This window comes from Megascapheus bottae, chromosome 15, assembly GCF_031878675.1.
Source record: "Megascapheus bottae isolate mThoBot1 chromosome 15, mThoBot2.hap1, whole genome shotgun sequence".
Classification (NCBI taxonomy): Eukaryota; Metazoa; Chordata; class Mammalia; order Rodentia; family Geomyidae; genus Megascapheus; species Megascapheus bottae.
The window spans coordinates 20,426,745-20,440,470 of NC_143523.1; the positions used below are offsets into that span (position 1 = coordinate 20,426,745).

The following is a 13,726-nucleotide window of genomic DNA, read 5'->3' on the forward strand; positions in this document are numbered from 1 at the left end:
CCACTTGCAGCTTTTTGGTAGTTAATTATAGATAAGACTCTCACAGATTTTCCTGCCTGCACTGGCTTTGAACCATTATCTTCAGAACTCAGCTTCCTGAATTGCTAGGATTACAGGTGTGAGCCACCACACCTGGCATGAACCATCAATGGCCAGCTTTTTATACTCTTAAGAAATAGGAATCCAAGAGCTCTTCTTGGTGTTATGCAGTCTGCAAGCGATGGAACTGAGGCTGGGGGCCTGGGGCTTCTCAGGCCTGGTTACAAAGTTCTCCCTCTCCAGCGTCACTACGCAGTGGAAATGGAAAATCACCTTGAAGTTTATAGCAGGTTAGATGGACTGGGGTTTGGATTAAGGCTTGGGCGTCTCTGGACGGTGGGGCCTCTGTGTGCACAGAACTCCAAGACCTACACTGGAGGGGGAAAAGATTCACTGACTTTCTAACTTCACATCCTTGGGGTTCTTTAGCCTATGGAATAGTGAAGTCGATGAAGATCATGTCACAAAGCTAGTTTAGATTAGTTGTTTCCTGGCATGCCCTTTGGTGTTTTGGCCACAAGGTGGCACTCCAGCACCTCCATTTACCTGTCTGACTTGTTGCTACCAGGAGTAAGGGAAGCCAAGGCCAAGAAGGACACTGAAGTCCCCTCCTGAAGAGAACAAGAACAGCAGGTGCGGTTTGCACTCCTTGGAGATGCAGCTTGCTGGCATCTTGCTGGCATCTTGCCATCTTCTGCTCAGAAAACACAAGCAGCCTCCCAGGCATATCCACCCCCGAGGCCAACTCAACTGGCTGCTCTCAGGTGGTAAAAAGGCAGCTTTCTTCACTCTCCCTCCTGAGGAAAACTCCAGAACCACTCATATGACACTCAAGTGTTGGATGGTGAACAACTGAACAATCTGCCAAAGGCGAAGGGGCACAGGAGCCATGAATCCCACAGAAACGAACATGGGTGCCCACAAAAAGCCAAGTATGGGAATGAACAGCCATGTCACAGTTGCCTCAAATGGGAAATGGCCCAGTGTCCCTCAGCATCAGAAAGCATGCTACATCATGGCATTCACAGGTGCACCACTGCACAGCAGTGAGGAAATAGTCTGACCACACCCCACACAGATGGCTGGCAGGCACCAGGATGAGGCAAGAACCAGACTCAGTAATGTATTCTGTATAAATCCATTCCTATGAAGTCCAAGGAGACAGTTAGTCTTGGGGGACCGTGATAGAGGAGCGGGAGTGGTTGGGCTGTGTAGGGCTGGGGTTATTCTGTTTCTCCTTCTGGGTGCTGGTTTGCAGGGCTATTTTAGTATGTGTACTTATTTTGGGAGGGGGATCAGATGTGGGACTTGAACTCTGGGCCTGGGTGTTGTCCCTGAGCTCTTCAGCTTAAGGCTACTGCCCTATCCCTTGAGCCACAGCACCACTACCAGTTTTCTGATGGTTAATTGGAGATAAGAGTCTCATAGACTTTAGTGCCTGGGCAGGCTCTGAACCAAGATCCTCAGAGATCTCAACCTCCTGAGTAGCTAGAATTACAGGCGCTGGGCTCAATATGTGTACTTATGATCTTGTTTTTGCATAGTTTTGCATATGATGTACATTGATCAAAAGTTCAAAAAGCAAATAAATAAGCTGACAGCGGTAGACAGACAGTTTCCTGAAGCATGGCCCTGTCCTCGGAGGCAGAGAATCAAGCTCACCTGGAGAGGCTGTGAGAGCCATTACACCATAGTATGAAAAAGCACTTGCTTCAAACTTCATACCTTCTTTCCCAGCTTCTACTTCCACTTTCCCCTGCAGAAAAAAAAGAGAACTTTCAATCCAACTGCAGGAGCCTGTTTCCACACCTATACCCGATGTGATCTCAGCCCACGTCCCTTCCTCGGTTCCTCTCCAATGATCCCAAGGACGTCCAATGCCATGTCACCTTGCCACGAAAAGAAGCAAACCAGTTCATCTCCAACAGGAAACTGGGTTTGGCTGGCTATATGGATGCAATAAACGCGAGTGACTGACATCTCCAGCATCCTTAGTTCTCCAGTTCAAGGGGAGTCCTCCAATAATAAAAAGAATCGGTAACTCGCGCCTATAATGCTAGCTACTCAGGAGACTGAGATCCTGAGGATCATAGCTCAAAGCCAACCTGGGAAGAAATGTCTGTGAGACTCTTATCTCCAATTACCCACCAGAAAACCAGAGGTGGTGCTGTGGCTAAAGTGATGGAGTGCCAGCCTCGAGCTGAAGAGCTCAGGGTCAGCGCCCAGGCCGAGTTCAAGCCCCATGACCGCCACCACCAACAATGAAGGAGTGAAGCTATGAGAGAACATTCGGGCCCTGAGTTCAAGCCCCAGTACCAGCAATCCCCAAAAAAGAAAACCAGTGAGACGAACACTGAGCAGGTAGTGAGTGGTGGATACCTGGGCTGAACTGGGGGCAGGGGCAGGGTCAAGGGTCAGCATCATTATGGCCATGGAATAGACAGGAGCGAACTCACTGACCCCACAAACCTGATGTCCTGACTAGACAGTGAACACGTGCCCAGGTTTCTGGAGGCACCACAGCAAGTGGACCCTCTCACTGTCTCCATGAGCACCTGAAGAAAGCCCCCTTTCCTCAGAACACACCTCCCCACCTCGTCCAGCTTCCCCTTTCATTTCCTCCTCTCACTGGTCCATAACCTCTCCTTCCCCATCAGCACTCCTAGGACAGAGGGCCTTGTCTGCCCTGCCACCTGCCATCTAGCACCCACTGCTGGGGGTGCTAACGTGAGTTTTCGGGTCTATGGACACACTCCTGAAGAGATGCACGGCTAGGTTTCCCAGTGGAGGGTCAGCGTGGCTCTGGCTTCCAGCACTTCTCCGGGACACCCTTTGCAAAGAAGAGACCAACAGCAATGTAGGAACTGTGCTAATGCTGCACCTGTTTTACAATTCATTTGCTGCTCACAGCCTTCATAATCAGCCCCCTAAGAAATTAGGAGAGGGGCCAGGAAAGGCTCAGAGACCCAAGAACTGCCCTCACCCAGTGCTCTGCACGGCGCCACCTTCTGGTGCAATCCCACCCTCTGTCTGCTCCTGATTAAGGTTCCCATCTGAAATTCACCATCTTAAACTTTCCTTTCTCAGCTTGCTTCTCCAGATGATCTGCACCTCTATTTTAGGTTTCCCTTCACCCAACCTAAGCAGTAGTCCTAACAGGTTTTCTCACTTTAAAGGAACTAAGTTCCCTTCACCTCCCTTCCTTCCTTCCTTCCTTTTTTTCTATTTATTAATTTAGCAATAAAAGGGGCTGAATCCAGAGCCTCACCTGACGAAATTCCACCCCTACTATTCTACCCACACTTTTACATACACTTGCAAACAAGAGTCCTCCTGGCCCGGGGCCGGGGGGAGGGGCAGCCCCGCAGGAGGAATGGGCATCTCAAGCCCTCCCTCGAGGCCTCAGTCTCTACAGTGGGTAGAAGTCAGTAAATAAAAGCCAGCAACAGGAGGCAATAAACAAACAATAACAGAATGCAGAGCAGCACGTGTAGCTCCAGTCTTGCCCTAAAGACCCATGGCTAGGCAGAGTAGGGTCTGGTGGGACCAGGAGAAGGGAGTGGTGTGAAGGAAGATCTGGAGGGGCAGACAGCAGATGGCACCTTGGCTCCTAGAACAGCTAGGGGAGGGGTCTGCATTTCCAGGGCTTTGAGATGGTGAGGTCTACACCAGGCTGGGGTGGAAGCCATAGGACTGGGAAGAGACTGACCAGGTGAAGTTGTCAGTGACAGAGACAGGAGAAAGTGGGGGGCCAGGAGTGTGGCCTAGTGGCAGAGTGCTTACCTAGTATGCACGAAGCCCTAGGTTCAATTCCTTGGTACCACATCTACAGAAAAAACTGGAAGTGGTGTTCTGGCTCAAGTGGTAGAGCTCTAGCCTTGAGAAAGCTCAAGGACAGTGCTCAGGCCTTGAATTCAAGCCCAAGACTAACAAAAAGAGAGAAAAAAGAAAAGAAACCACATGGCAGTTCGTGCCAAGATCTCTGTGAGGGAGATAGAAAGGCCGAAAAGGGGCTGTTAGCAGTGGTGGGAACGGAGAGAGACAAATACTGGTTCAGAACAAGGCCTTCTGCAGGGGCTCTGCAGGCTAAGGTAGAAGAACAAGGTCAGGGAAGGGTCAGAACTGAAGGCAGAAGGGGTGGGTGTAGAGGGCAGCAAGAGGAAAAAATGGGGAGAGAAGCCTGCACCCCATGACCCAGACGAGAAGAACCAGAAACCAAAGTGAAATTGGCGGGGAGGCGGGGCATGGGAACTGCTCAGAAACAGGCAGCTTCACCCCCAGAAGCTGGGCAGGGGGATTTTGGTGATGAAGGTCCAGTCATCAGCATCAGCCATCACAGGAATGCCCAGGATGGCAGCGATGCTGCTGATGCCCAAGGAGGTCACTGGAGCCCACCAGAATTTTCCATCCCACAGGAAAGAGAGAAGTCAGGCTGTAGGCTAATGGCAAGGCAGGCACCTGCCCTCCACTGGCATCGGTTAAGCAAAAGTGGCTCAGGGCACCTTTGGACGCAGGGCAGGAGATGAGTTTAGGGGAGAGGGGTACAAGTGGGGAACAAAAGTCCTGGCTGGCAGGAAAGAGCCGGTGAGAGCTGGGGATGGACAGAACGGGCAGTGTGCCCACCTCTCTCCTCAGTCTCTCAGCCACCCTTCCCTCGACTGAACCTTGGTTTTGAGAAGTGAGTATGTGCATACATCTTTCTGTCTGTAGTGGGTAATCTCGAGTGGACAGAGCACTGTCTCCTCCTGAACTCTGGGTAGTTGGGCAAATGCCCTAGGGCCTGGCACTGACATGGAGTATGAGGTGAGAGTGAGGACTTTCAGGAGCTCAGGGGCACGGGTCAGGGCAGTGGGGGAGTCCTCATTTCTGGCTGTCAATGAATACCAGCCCCACTCTGGAAATGGCCGCCCTGGGCCAGGCTGGACGTCTGCTGATCAAAGCTGCACAGCTGTAGAAGGATTCCGAGCACATGACAAACGCTATCTCAGCTAACATCTCCTGCATCCTTCAGGGGAACTGTTTATCCTGGATGCTGCCAAGCCGGGAGCCCCCTGCCCACAGAGGGGTATCCACAGACAGAGCTTCCTAGACATGTGGCTTCAAGAGCTAGTACCATCCTCCTCTAGGGACATTATTTTATCGTGTATTGTTACCACCAGTTCAGATATTTTAATCCCTCAAATCAGAAAACTTAATTCAGCAGAATAAACGGGTCTTCAGATGGAACCACAGAGCCTCCTCATCAGTGCTCACTGGAACTTTCTTTTGCTATTTTGCCTCAAGCTACTGAAGACTCAGGGCCCACTGCACTCTCTGCTTTCCTCCACTCCACTTCCAGGATCTCAGGGGTGACAGTGTTCCTGCAATGCCAGCAAGGGAGGCCCGTCCAGGTGCAGAAGTCTGAAGCCCACCTGGCCCCACAGGCCTTCCCTGGACACTAAGCTCTTCTGACCGACAGACAACGCTGTCCATATAAGGAAGGAGCCACACGGTGATTTTACTTACGGAATAGCCATAAATTTATTTGATCACATCACTAAGGAAAAAAATTAGCACAGGACATGACAGCGCCTAAGGACGCCTGAGTTGAGCCAGAATTCCAGCACAGACTCCTACCTCCCTCCACATGAAAGCTTCCTCTGTCACACTCTTCTCCAGTCTGAGTGTACACTATAGTCCACTATGTGGGCTACAGCCAAGTGCACCCATGTCCATACAGAGGGATTCTAGGCTATCCTAGTTCGAGTGGCACACCCGTCCACGGGGTAAACAACACGGAAGTCACTGTGGATAAGACTGTGGCCCACTGAAGCCTGTGGCCCCTTTGCTCTGCGTAGCTTCTGCTTTGGATCAATAGCACAAAGCATGCAGTGGGGCTTGACATCAGGAAGGAAGTAACTAAGCTGGACCCTGGTGGCTCGTGCCCATAATCCTGGCCACTTAGGTGGCTGAGATCTGAATGACCATAGCTCAAGACCAGACCAGGCAGAAAAATTCACTAGACTCCATTTCTTAAAAAAAAAAAAAAAAATAGGGCTGGGTACGGCGGCTCATGCCTGTAATCCTAGCTACTCAGGGGGCTGAGATCTGAGGACCAGGGTTCAAAGCCAGCCTGGGCACCAAAGGACCTGAGACTCTTATCTCCAATTAACCTCAGTGGTAGCCTTGAGCTAAAGACAGTCCGAGTTCAAGCCCCATGACCCACAAAAAAAAAAAAAAATAGGGGCTGGGAATGTGGCTTAGTGGTAGAGTGCTTGTCTAGCTTGCATTAAGCCCTGGGTTCAATTCCTCAGTACCACATAAACAGAAAAAGCTGAAAGCGGCACTGCAGCTCAAGTGGTAGAGTGCTAGCATTGAGCAAAAGCAGCTCAGGGACAGTGCCCAGGGCCTGAGTTCAAGCCCCAGGACTGGCAAAAAAAAAAAAATCAGGGCTGGAGCAGTGTGGCTCAAGTGGTAGAACTCCAGCTGTGAGCACAAATGTGCAAGCAAGCAGCTTGAGTTTAACACTTCCCATTATCCCCCACGCCCCACAAGGTAAACACGAGGAGCTCAGCAGCGGTACCCACAAGAGAGGACATGCCACCCCAAGATGCCTGTGCATGTTTCCCATGACGCTGGCACTCATGTACTCCCCAGCCATGGCTCTGTACCTAGAGGCTGCAAGTGGAGGCGGCTGTTAACTTTCTAAGTCTTTACCTTCAAAAAGAATAAGGCAGTCTTGGTGGTTAAAAAAAAACAGTTTAACCACATTTTCAACCATCTGACTGATCATCGTCTAACCAAGTGCTGCTCCCATGGGCGGGAGGCCTCACTGCCTGGGCGCCACTACTCGCTGGGCCTTGCCATGTACCTCCAATTCCCCCCCCCCCCCGACTATGCCTGGGACTCCACCAACTGGGCATGTTAGAAATCACAGGGCCTCAGGACTGCACTGCACAAGATCCCCTGGGAGTCCTGTTGCACACCTCGGAGGAAGGAGCCTCACATAGCAGCCCAGCCAGGTCTCCTGGAGCCAGCATCCGGACCTGCCCCATCCCTGCCCACCATGCTGGATGAGTGCCATGTCCAGATGGACCAGCTTTATCCTTTCCACACGTAGGATTCAATGCTAACCTGCAGATTTGTCTTGATTTGCAGTTGGGAATAAGAAGACTAACAAAAGGAGACGGTACCTAGCTTTATCTTTATATATAGTGAAGTAGTATGATTTCTTAAAATTGGTTGAGTGTTGAAGTATTTTTTAAAGGGAACATATTATCTGTATTTGACTTAAGACTGCAGATTCATTATTTAATGGGACATACAGACCTTATATCCAGTCTCACCAACAGGGTGATGTGTCTCCACTAGTTCAGGAAGAAAGTGATTTTATCTACACTAGCCCTGAAAGAAAGTAAGGCTTCACCTTAAAAATAGCTAAAGTAAAAAAAAAAGGTGGATGGGATTGCAGCCTAGTGCTAGAGTGTGTTCACCTAGCATGCACAAAGCCCTGGGTTCAATTCCTTGGTATCATATATACCAGAAGTGGTGCTGTGGCTCAAGTGGCAAAGTGCTAGCCTTGAGAAAAAAAGTGTCCAAGGATAGTGTACAGGCCCTGAGTTCAAGCCCCAGGACTGACAAAAAAAAAAAGGACTAGTTCAAGTGGTAAGAGTATCGGCCCATCAAGCACAAGGCTTTGAGTCCAAATCCCAGTACTTCAAAAACAAAACCACATTTATCCTACTTAAGAATTCATAGCAGTTGGCCGTGGAACTGTGGTTCAAGGTGATACAGCTCTAGCCTCGAACAAAAAAGCTCAGGGAGGCTGGGAGTGTGCTCTAGTGGTAGAGTGCTTGCTTAGTATGCATGAAGACCTGGGCTCGATTCTATGTATGTACCACATACATAGAAAAAGCCAGAAGTGGTGCTGAGGCTCAAGTTGTAGAGCTCTAGCTTTGAGAAAACCTAAGGACAGCGCTCAGGCCCTGAGCTCAAGCCCCACAACTGACAAAAAAAAAAAAAAAATCAGGCTGGGAGTTTGGCCTAGTGGTAGAATGCTTGTCTAGCATGCACAAAGATCCAGGTTCGAGTCCTCGGTACCACATACATTGAAAAAAAAAGCCAGAAGTGGTGCTGAGGCTCAATTGGTAGAGCTCTAGCCTTGAGAAAATTCAAGGACAGTACTTAGCCCCTGAGCTTAAGCCTAGGATTGGCACAAAAAAAAAAATCAGCTTCTCAGGGAAGACTTTATAGCAGTTATAATTACTGGGCATATATAATTCTTCTAGCCTATATAGGGACTTGAACTCAGGGTTTTGTGCGCTCTCTTGGCTTTTCCACTCAGACTGGTACTCTACCGTTTGAGTCACACCTCCACTTCTAGCTTTTCACTGGTTAAAAGGAGAAAAGAGTCTCACAGACTTTACTGTCCAGCCTGGCTTCAAATCACTATCCTTACATCTCAATCTCCTGGTGTCCCAGGCATTATCTACCAGCACTCAGTTTGTGTGTGGGGGTGGGGGGAGTAGGGTTTTTTTTAATTTTTAAGGTTTGATTACAAACTAGATAAACCAAGAGTAGATGCTTTATTTTCTTTCCTCCTAAGTGGAAGCTGAAAAATAGAATCTGACAGTAGAGGGGAGCTGAGTGGGAAAAGTGGGGGGCTAGGAGAGAGCTGGGCAGGGATGAGAAAAGAACGGAGGAAGGGAGGGGGAAAGAGAGAGGGAAAGAGGGAAGGTGGGAGGAAAGGTGGATGTGAACACCATACAGATATGCATGCACGGAAATGTTACAGCAAAATCCATTAATCATGCAATTAATATGAGCTCATAGTTACAAAAAAAGGAACAAAACAGTGAAACCAAATTTAGCTACAGTCACAATGCACAATGTTTAACTCTTTGAATCTACTGTTACTCTTGGTTTGATTTTTTTGTTGTTGTTTTTGTTTTTTGTCAGTCACAGAGCTTGAACTCAGGGCCTGTGTGCTGTCCCTGAGCTTTTACTGCTTGGGGCTAGCATTCTACCACTTTGAACCACAGCACCCTTTATGGTTTTCTGGTGATTAATTGGAGAGGGACTTATCTGCCCAAGCTGACTTTGAACTGAGATCCTCATATCTCAGCTTCCTGAGCCACTGCTACCCCCACAGATTTTTTTATTTAGAAATTCAGTATCAATGTTGATGAGTGTGATTAGTCCACAACCTTATCAAATTATAGAACCAACCCCCTACTAGCCTTTAAAGAACGTGTTTGACAGTCATCTTGTCCTATTTGTATGAGATAAAAAGTGTACATTCTTTGAAGTTTGAATTTTTCCCCATCAAATCCTTTATTTCAGATGTTTTTATACAGGTAGGGAGAGGACACTTGGTTTTATTTTTTTCCCTTCCTTTGTTTTTACCACATTAATCATGTTAAGAAAACACTGACCTTGTTAATTTTGAGAAAGACAGAGTGTGTGTGTGCCGGAGCTTGAACTCAGGGCCCACTTCTATGAGCTCAAGACTAGCACTTGACCACTTGAGCCACAGTTACTTCTGGCTTTTCTGGTGCTTAACTGGAGATGAGAATCTCATGGACTTTCCTGCCCAGGCTGGCTTCAACCATAATCCTCAGATCTCGGCCTCCTGAGCAGCTAAGAGTAAGCAGTAGTAGGTGTAAGTCACCAGCCCCTGGCTATAATTTTTGTAATTACTTAAACAGGTAGCACACACATACAGTAAGGAATTCAAACTGTGTAGGGGAGAAAGATTTGCTTCTACTCCTCCACTGCCAGCCTTCCAAGCCTTCCCTGCTGTGGGAACAGTGGCCAGTTTCTTGAGAATTTCCTACACAGGTAGGTTGATTTGAAAGAAACTACAGTTTTTCTTTCACACAAATGAGAACATACTATATGCCTAATTCTGTACCTTACATAAAAACCTAAGGAAGAGAGTTTTATCACAATTTTTTTTTTTTGTCAGTCGTGGAGATTTGAACTCTGGGCCTGGGCACTGTCCCTGAGCTCTTCAGCTCAAGGCTAGCGTTCTACCACTTCTAGTTTTCTGGTGGTTAACTGGAGATAAGAGTCTGATGGACTTTCATGCTGAGGCTGGCTTTGAACCTTGATCCACAAATCTCGACTGCCTGAGTAGATAGGATTACAGGTATAAGCCACCAGAGCGGGCTTAGTTTATCTCAATTTTAATCTGCCTTAGTGATTTTTTTTCAATCATCTACTCTTTATTCTTGATTTAATTTCATTAATATCTATGCAGGGGTCAATATTTCTCTATCGCTCTAGTATACACTGGGAGAAAGCAAATAATCAAGTTTTGTGAATCATATAATTATTTTTAAAGGGCTTTTCTTTGGCTTTAGTTATGAAATTTAAAACTATTGTATATTTTTTCTTGCTGTTTGATTTTTTATGATGGTAGAAAAATACTTATATCATTTTCCACTTCTATACATGCACACATGCACACATACTAAAGGCATGTGGAGCCAATAAACATATTATCATGATTTATTGTGCTGTTATCATTGACTATATTTATTTCACTTTAGAAGATATATTTTGCAGCTAGGTACTGGTGACTGCTATCTGTGATTCTTGCTACCCAGGAGGCTAACTCAGGAGGATAGAGGTTCAAAGCCAGCCTGGGCAGAGAAGTCTAAAAGACTTTATCTCCAATTAACAAGTAAAAAGTCAGAAGAGGTGTGACTTAAGTGGTAGAGTGCTAGCCTTGATTGAAAAAGGTGAGCAAGAGCTTGAGGCCCTGTTTCAAGCCCGAATGTACACACACACACACACACTTCTCTGCCTTGGATCAGCTAGGTAAGGCATTTTGCTGCACTGGGCTGGGCGAGGAAGGCCGGGACTGCTGACTCCACGTTCTGAAGCGATGGGAGCAGGCTGCACAGCCTGCCATGAATTCTCAGGGCTGCAGCACAGAACTTTAGGGTGGAATGCACTTGGCACACGCTGAGAGCTGCGCCAGATTGATGGAGGGTGTCGTGGTATTTCACTCTAATTCTCTGGGTACCTTGGGTAATTGGCTAGTCTGCAAGAACATGATTTTTGCCAAACTCTAACATTTTAATACCTCCATAGGCCTGTTTATCAGGCACACATTATTTATAAAACTCCCACTGATCAGCTCAACAGACTAAGGACGCTGATGCAACTATTTAACATAAAAAGGCCTTCAGATACAGTTACACCATTACAAATGACACCAAAAGTATCTTTAGTTAAAAGACTGTCTTGAAATCGGAAGACATATAAGTTCCCTTTAAAAAAATAGTTATGTTAAGATCCACGGCTTTCTTACTATGTACCAATAGAGCATTACTGAGTCACAATTAAATACCACTAATTATATCGAACAGGCAATCAGAGGTCCCAAATTTCTCTCTCTCTCCCCCCACCTCTCTCTCTCTCTCTCTCTCTCTCTCTTTCTCTTTCTCTCTCTCTCTTTCTCTCTCTCTTTCTCTCTCTCTCTCTCTCTCTCTCTCTCTCTCTCTCTCTCTCTCTTTCTCTCTCTCTCTTTCTCTCTTTCCTTCTTCCTTTCTTTCTCTTGTAGGGAACAGTACTAGAGTTTGAATTTAGGGATTTGAGCTCACTAGGCAGATGCTTTACCACTTGAGCCATGCCAACAGCCCAGAAACTCTATGGTTTCTAATGTTACCAACGAAACTCACAAGCTCAGTCCACCAAATTCTCCTAAGTAAGTCTTCAAAGTAGTTCAGTTTCTTCAGGCTTACAGAAGGGTCACACCTAGCTTTCCTAAAAACCGCTAATGTTTTGTTGCATTATTTCAAACAATAAACTCCCTTTCAGTATCTTCAGAGTTCTGAGCTTATAGATTTTCAGAGAATGCAAAGCAATCAAACAAGATTAAAGTTAATAGAAGAATCACAGTACGACTGTGATCAGTAAAGCTAGAGACAGAAGAGTCTCTTAAGAAATGCATAAGCAAGTAGTGTGATATGACCAGTACACCTTCACTCATTCACAGACACTGGGGTTTGAACTCGGGGCTTTGTGCTTGTATTTGAGTCATACATCATTCCTTTTTCCTTCCTTCCTTCCTTCCTTCCTTCCTTCCTTCCTTCCTTCCTTCCTTCCTCCCTCCCTCCCTCCATCCCTCCCTCCCTTGCTTTCTTCCTTCCTCCCTCCCTCCCTTCCTCCCTTCTTCCCTCTCTTCCTCTCTCCCTCCTCCCACCTTCCCTTCCTCCCTTCTTTCTTCTCCTTTCCTTCCTTCTTTTCTTTCATGCTGTTCTGGGGCTTGAACTCAGGGCCTAGGTGCTGTCCCTGAGCTTTTTTGCTGAAGGCTAGCACTCTATCATTTGGGACACAGCCCTACTTCAGGCTTTTTTTTTCTTGGTAGTTAATTGGAGATAGGAGTTTCATGGGCTTGCCTGCCTGGGCTACCTTTGAACTACAATCCTTGGCTCCCTGCCTCCTGAGGAGCGAGGATCACTGGTGAGAGTCACTGGCACCCAGCACCTTAGTTCTTTTTTTTGAATAACATCCTGGTATTTTTGTTTGGGCTGGTCTGAATCTCAATCTTCCCGTTTATACTTCCTGTTTAGCCAGGTGACAGCACGCACAATCATCTCCTGATATTGATTGATGTGGGGACTTGGTTAACTTTATGCCTGAGCTGACCTAGAACTGTAATTCTCCTGATCTCTATCTCACAAATAGCTGGGATTACAGGTGTGAGCCACCACACTCAGGCATTTTCAAATAAGAATAACTTTCTTAATTCATTTAGATAATAGAGTCTTGCTAGATTCATGTAAATTTTAGGGCTTACCAGTTCTAATTATACTCTTGATGATACTCCAATTAGGAGTAACCAGGAAATATGAGAAAGCTTAAAGGCTACTATTTTGGTAATAAAATAAACTCAGTTTTCCTGAATAAGCGATTCCTCAATAAAATAGTACAAGAGATGCCTAATAGTAGGAGAATTATCTTCTTTGGAATGTTGCCATTGACCTCCAGGACAAGGATAGCATCTGTTAATATATCAGAGTGAGCCGGGTGCTGCTGGCTCACCTTTGTCATCCTAGCTACTCAGCTGGTTGAGAGCTGAGGACAGCAGTTCAAAGCCAGCCAGGGCAGGAAAGGCCATGAGAGTATTCGCTCCAATTAACCACAGAAAACTGGAAGTGGAACTGTGGCTCAAAGTGGTAGAGCACAAGCCTTGAGCCAAAGAGTTCAAGAACAACACCCAGGCACCAAGTTCAAGCCCCACAACTGGCCAAAAAAAGGTATCTCCAGATCTCAAATGGAAAGTTGTCAAAGAGGGTCCACAATGGATGCTCTTCCTGCCTCAGGTATGGGATTACATCACGTCAGTGAGAAGAAGTTATTTGCCATCTTCTCAAGGTCCTGTCATGACTTTATCAGTTCCTCTTCAAGGTTTCATTAGGAACCAGAAATACACAGGACAGTGAGTGCTGGGATAATACTAAGAATGGTGTGAATGTTAGAGACTGCTCTATAACACTAAGTCCTAGTGAGGGATGGACAAGAATGGTACAGAAAGGACCAAAAAACCATGACAATAATTTCAAATACCCACAATTGGGCAAGAATAAGCACTTTCCCAAACTGTTCCAAAATATTAACAACCAAATTCATCATTTTTCCATTGACTTAGCATCTTAGCCCTCACCAAGCACCTTTTGGTATTAGAAATCAAACT

At 46.7% G+C, this 13,726-nt stretch overlaps 1 protein-coding gene across 2 annotated transcripts in view; it reads right to left on the reverse strand.

The window, feature by feature from the left end:
- The window catches only part of Cnnm2 (cyclin and CBS domain divalent metal cation transport mediator 2), a 121,217-nt gene that overhangs the window by 7,335 nt on the left and 100,156 nt on the right, over positions 1–13,726 (reverse strand). For both annotated transcript variants that reach the window (XM_090345978.1, XM_090345977.1), the window contains exon 5: positions 1,702–1,795. In XM_090345978.1, the coding sequence (XP_090202104.1) occupies positions 1,702–1,795 (94 nt within the window). The remainder of the gene's footprint in view (positions 1–1,701; positions 1,796–13,726) is intronic.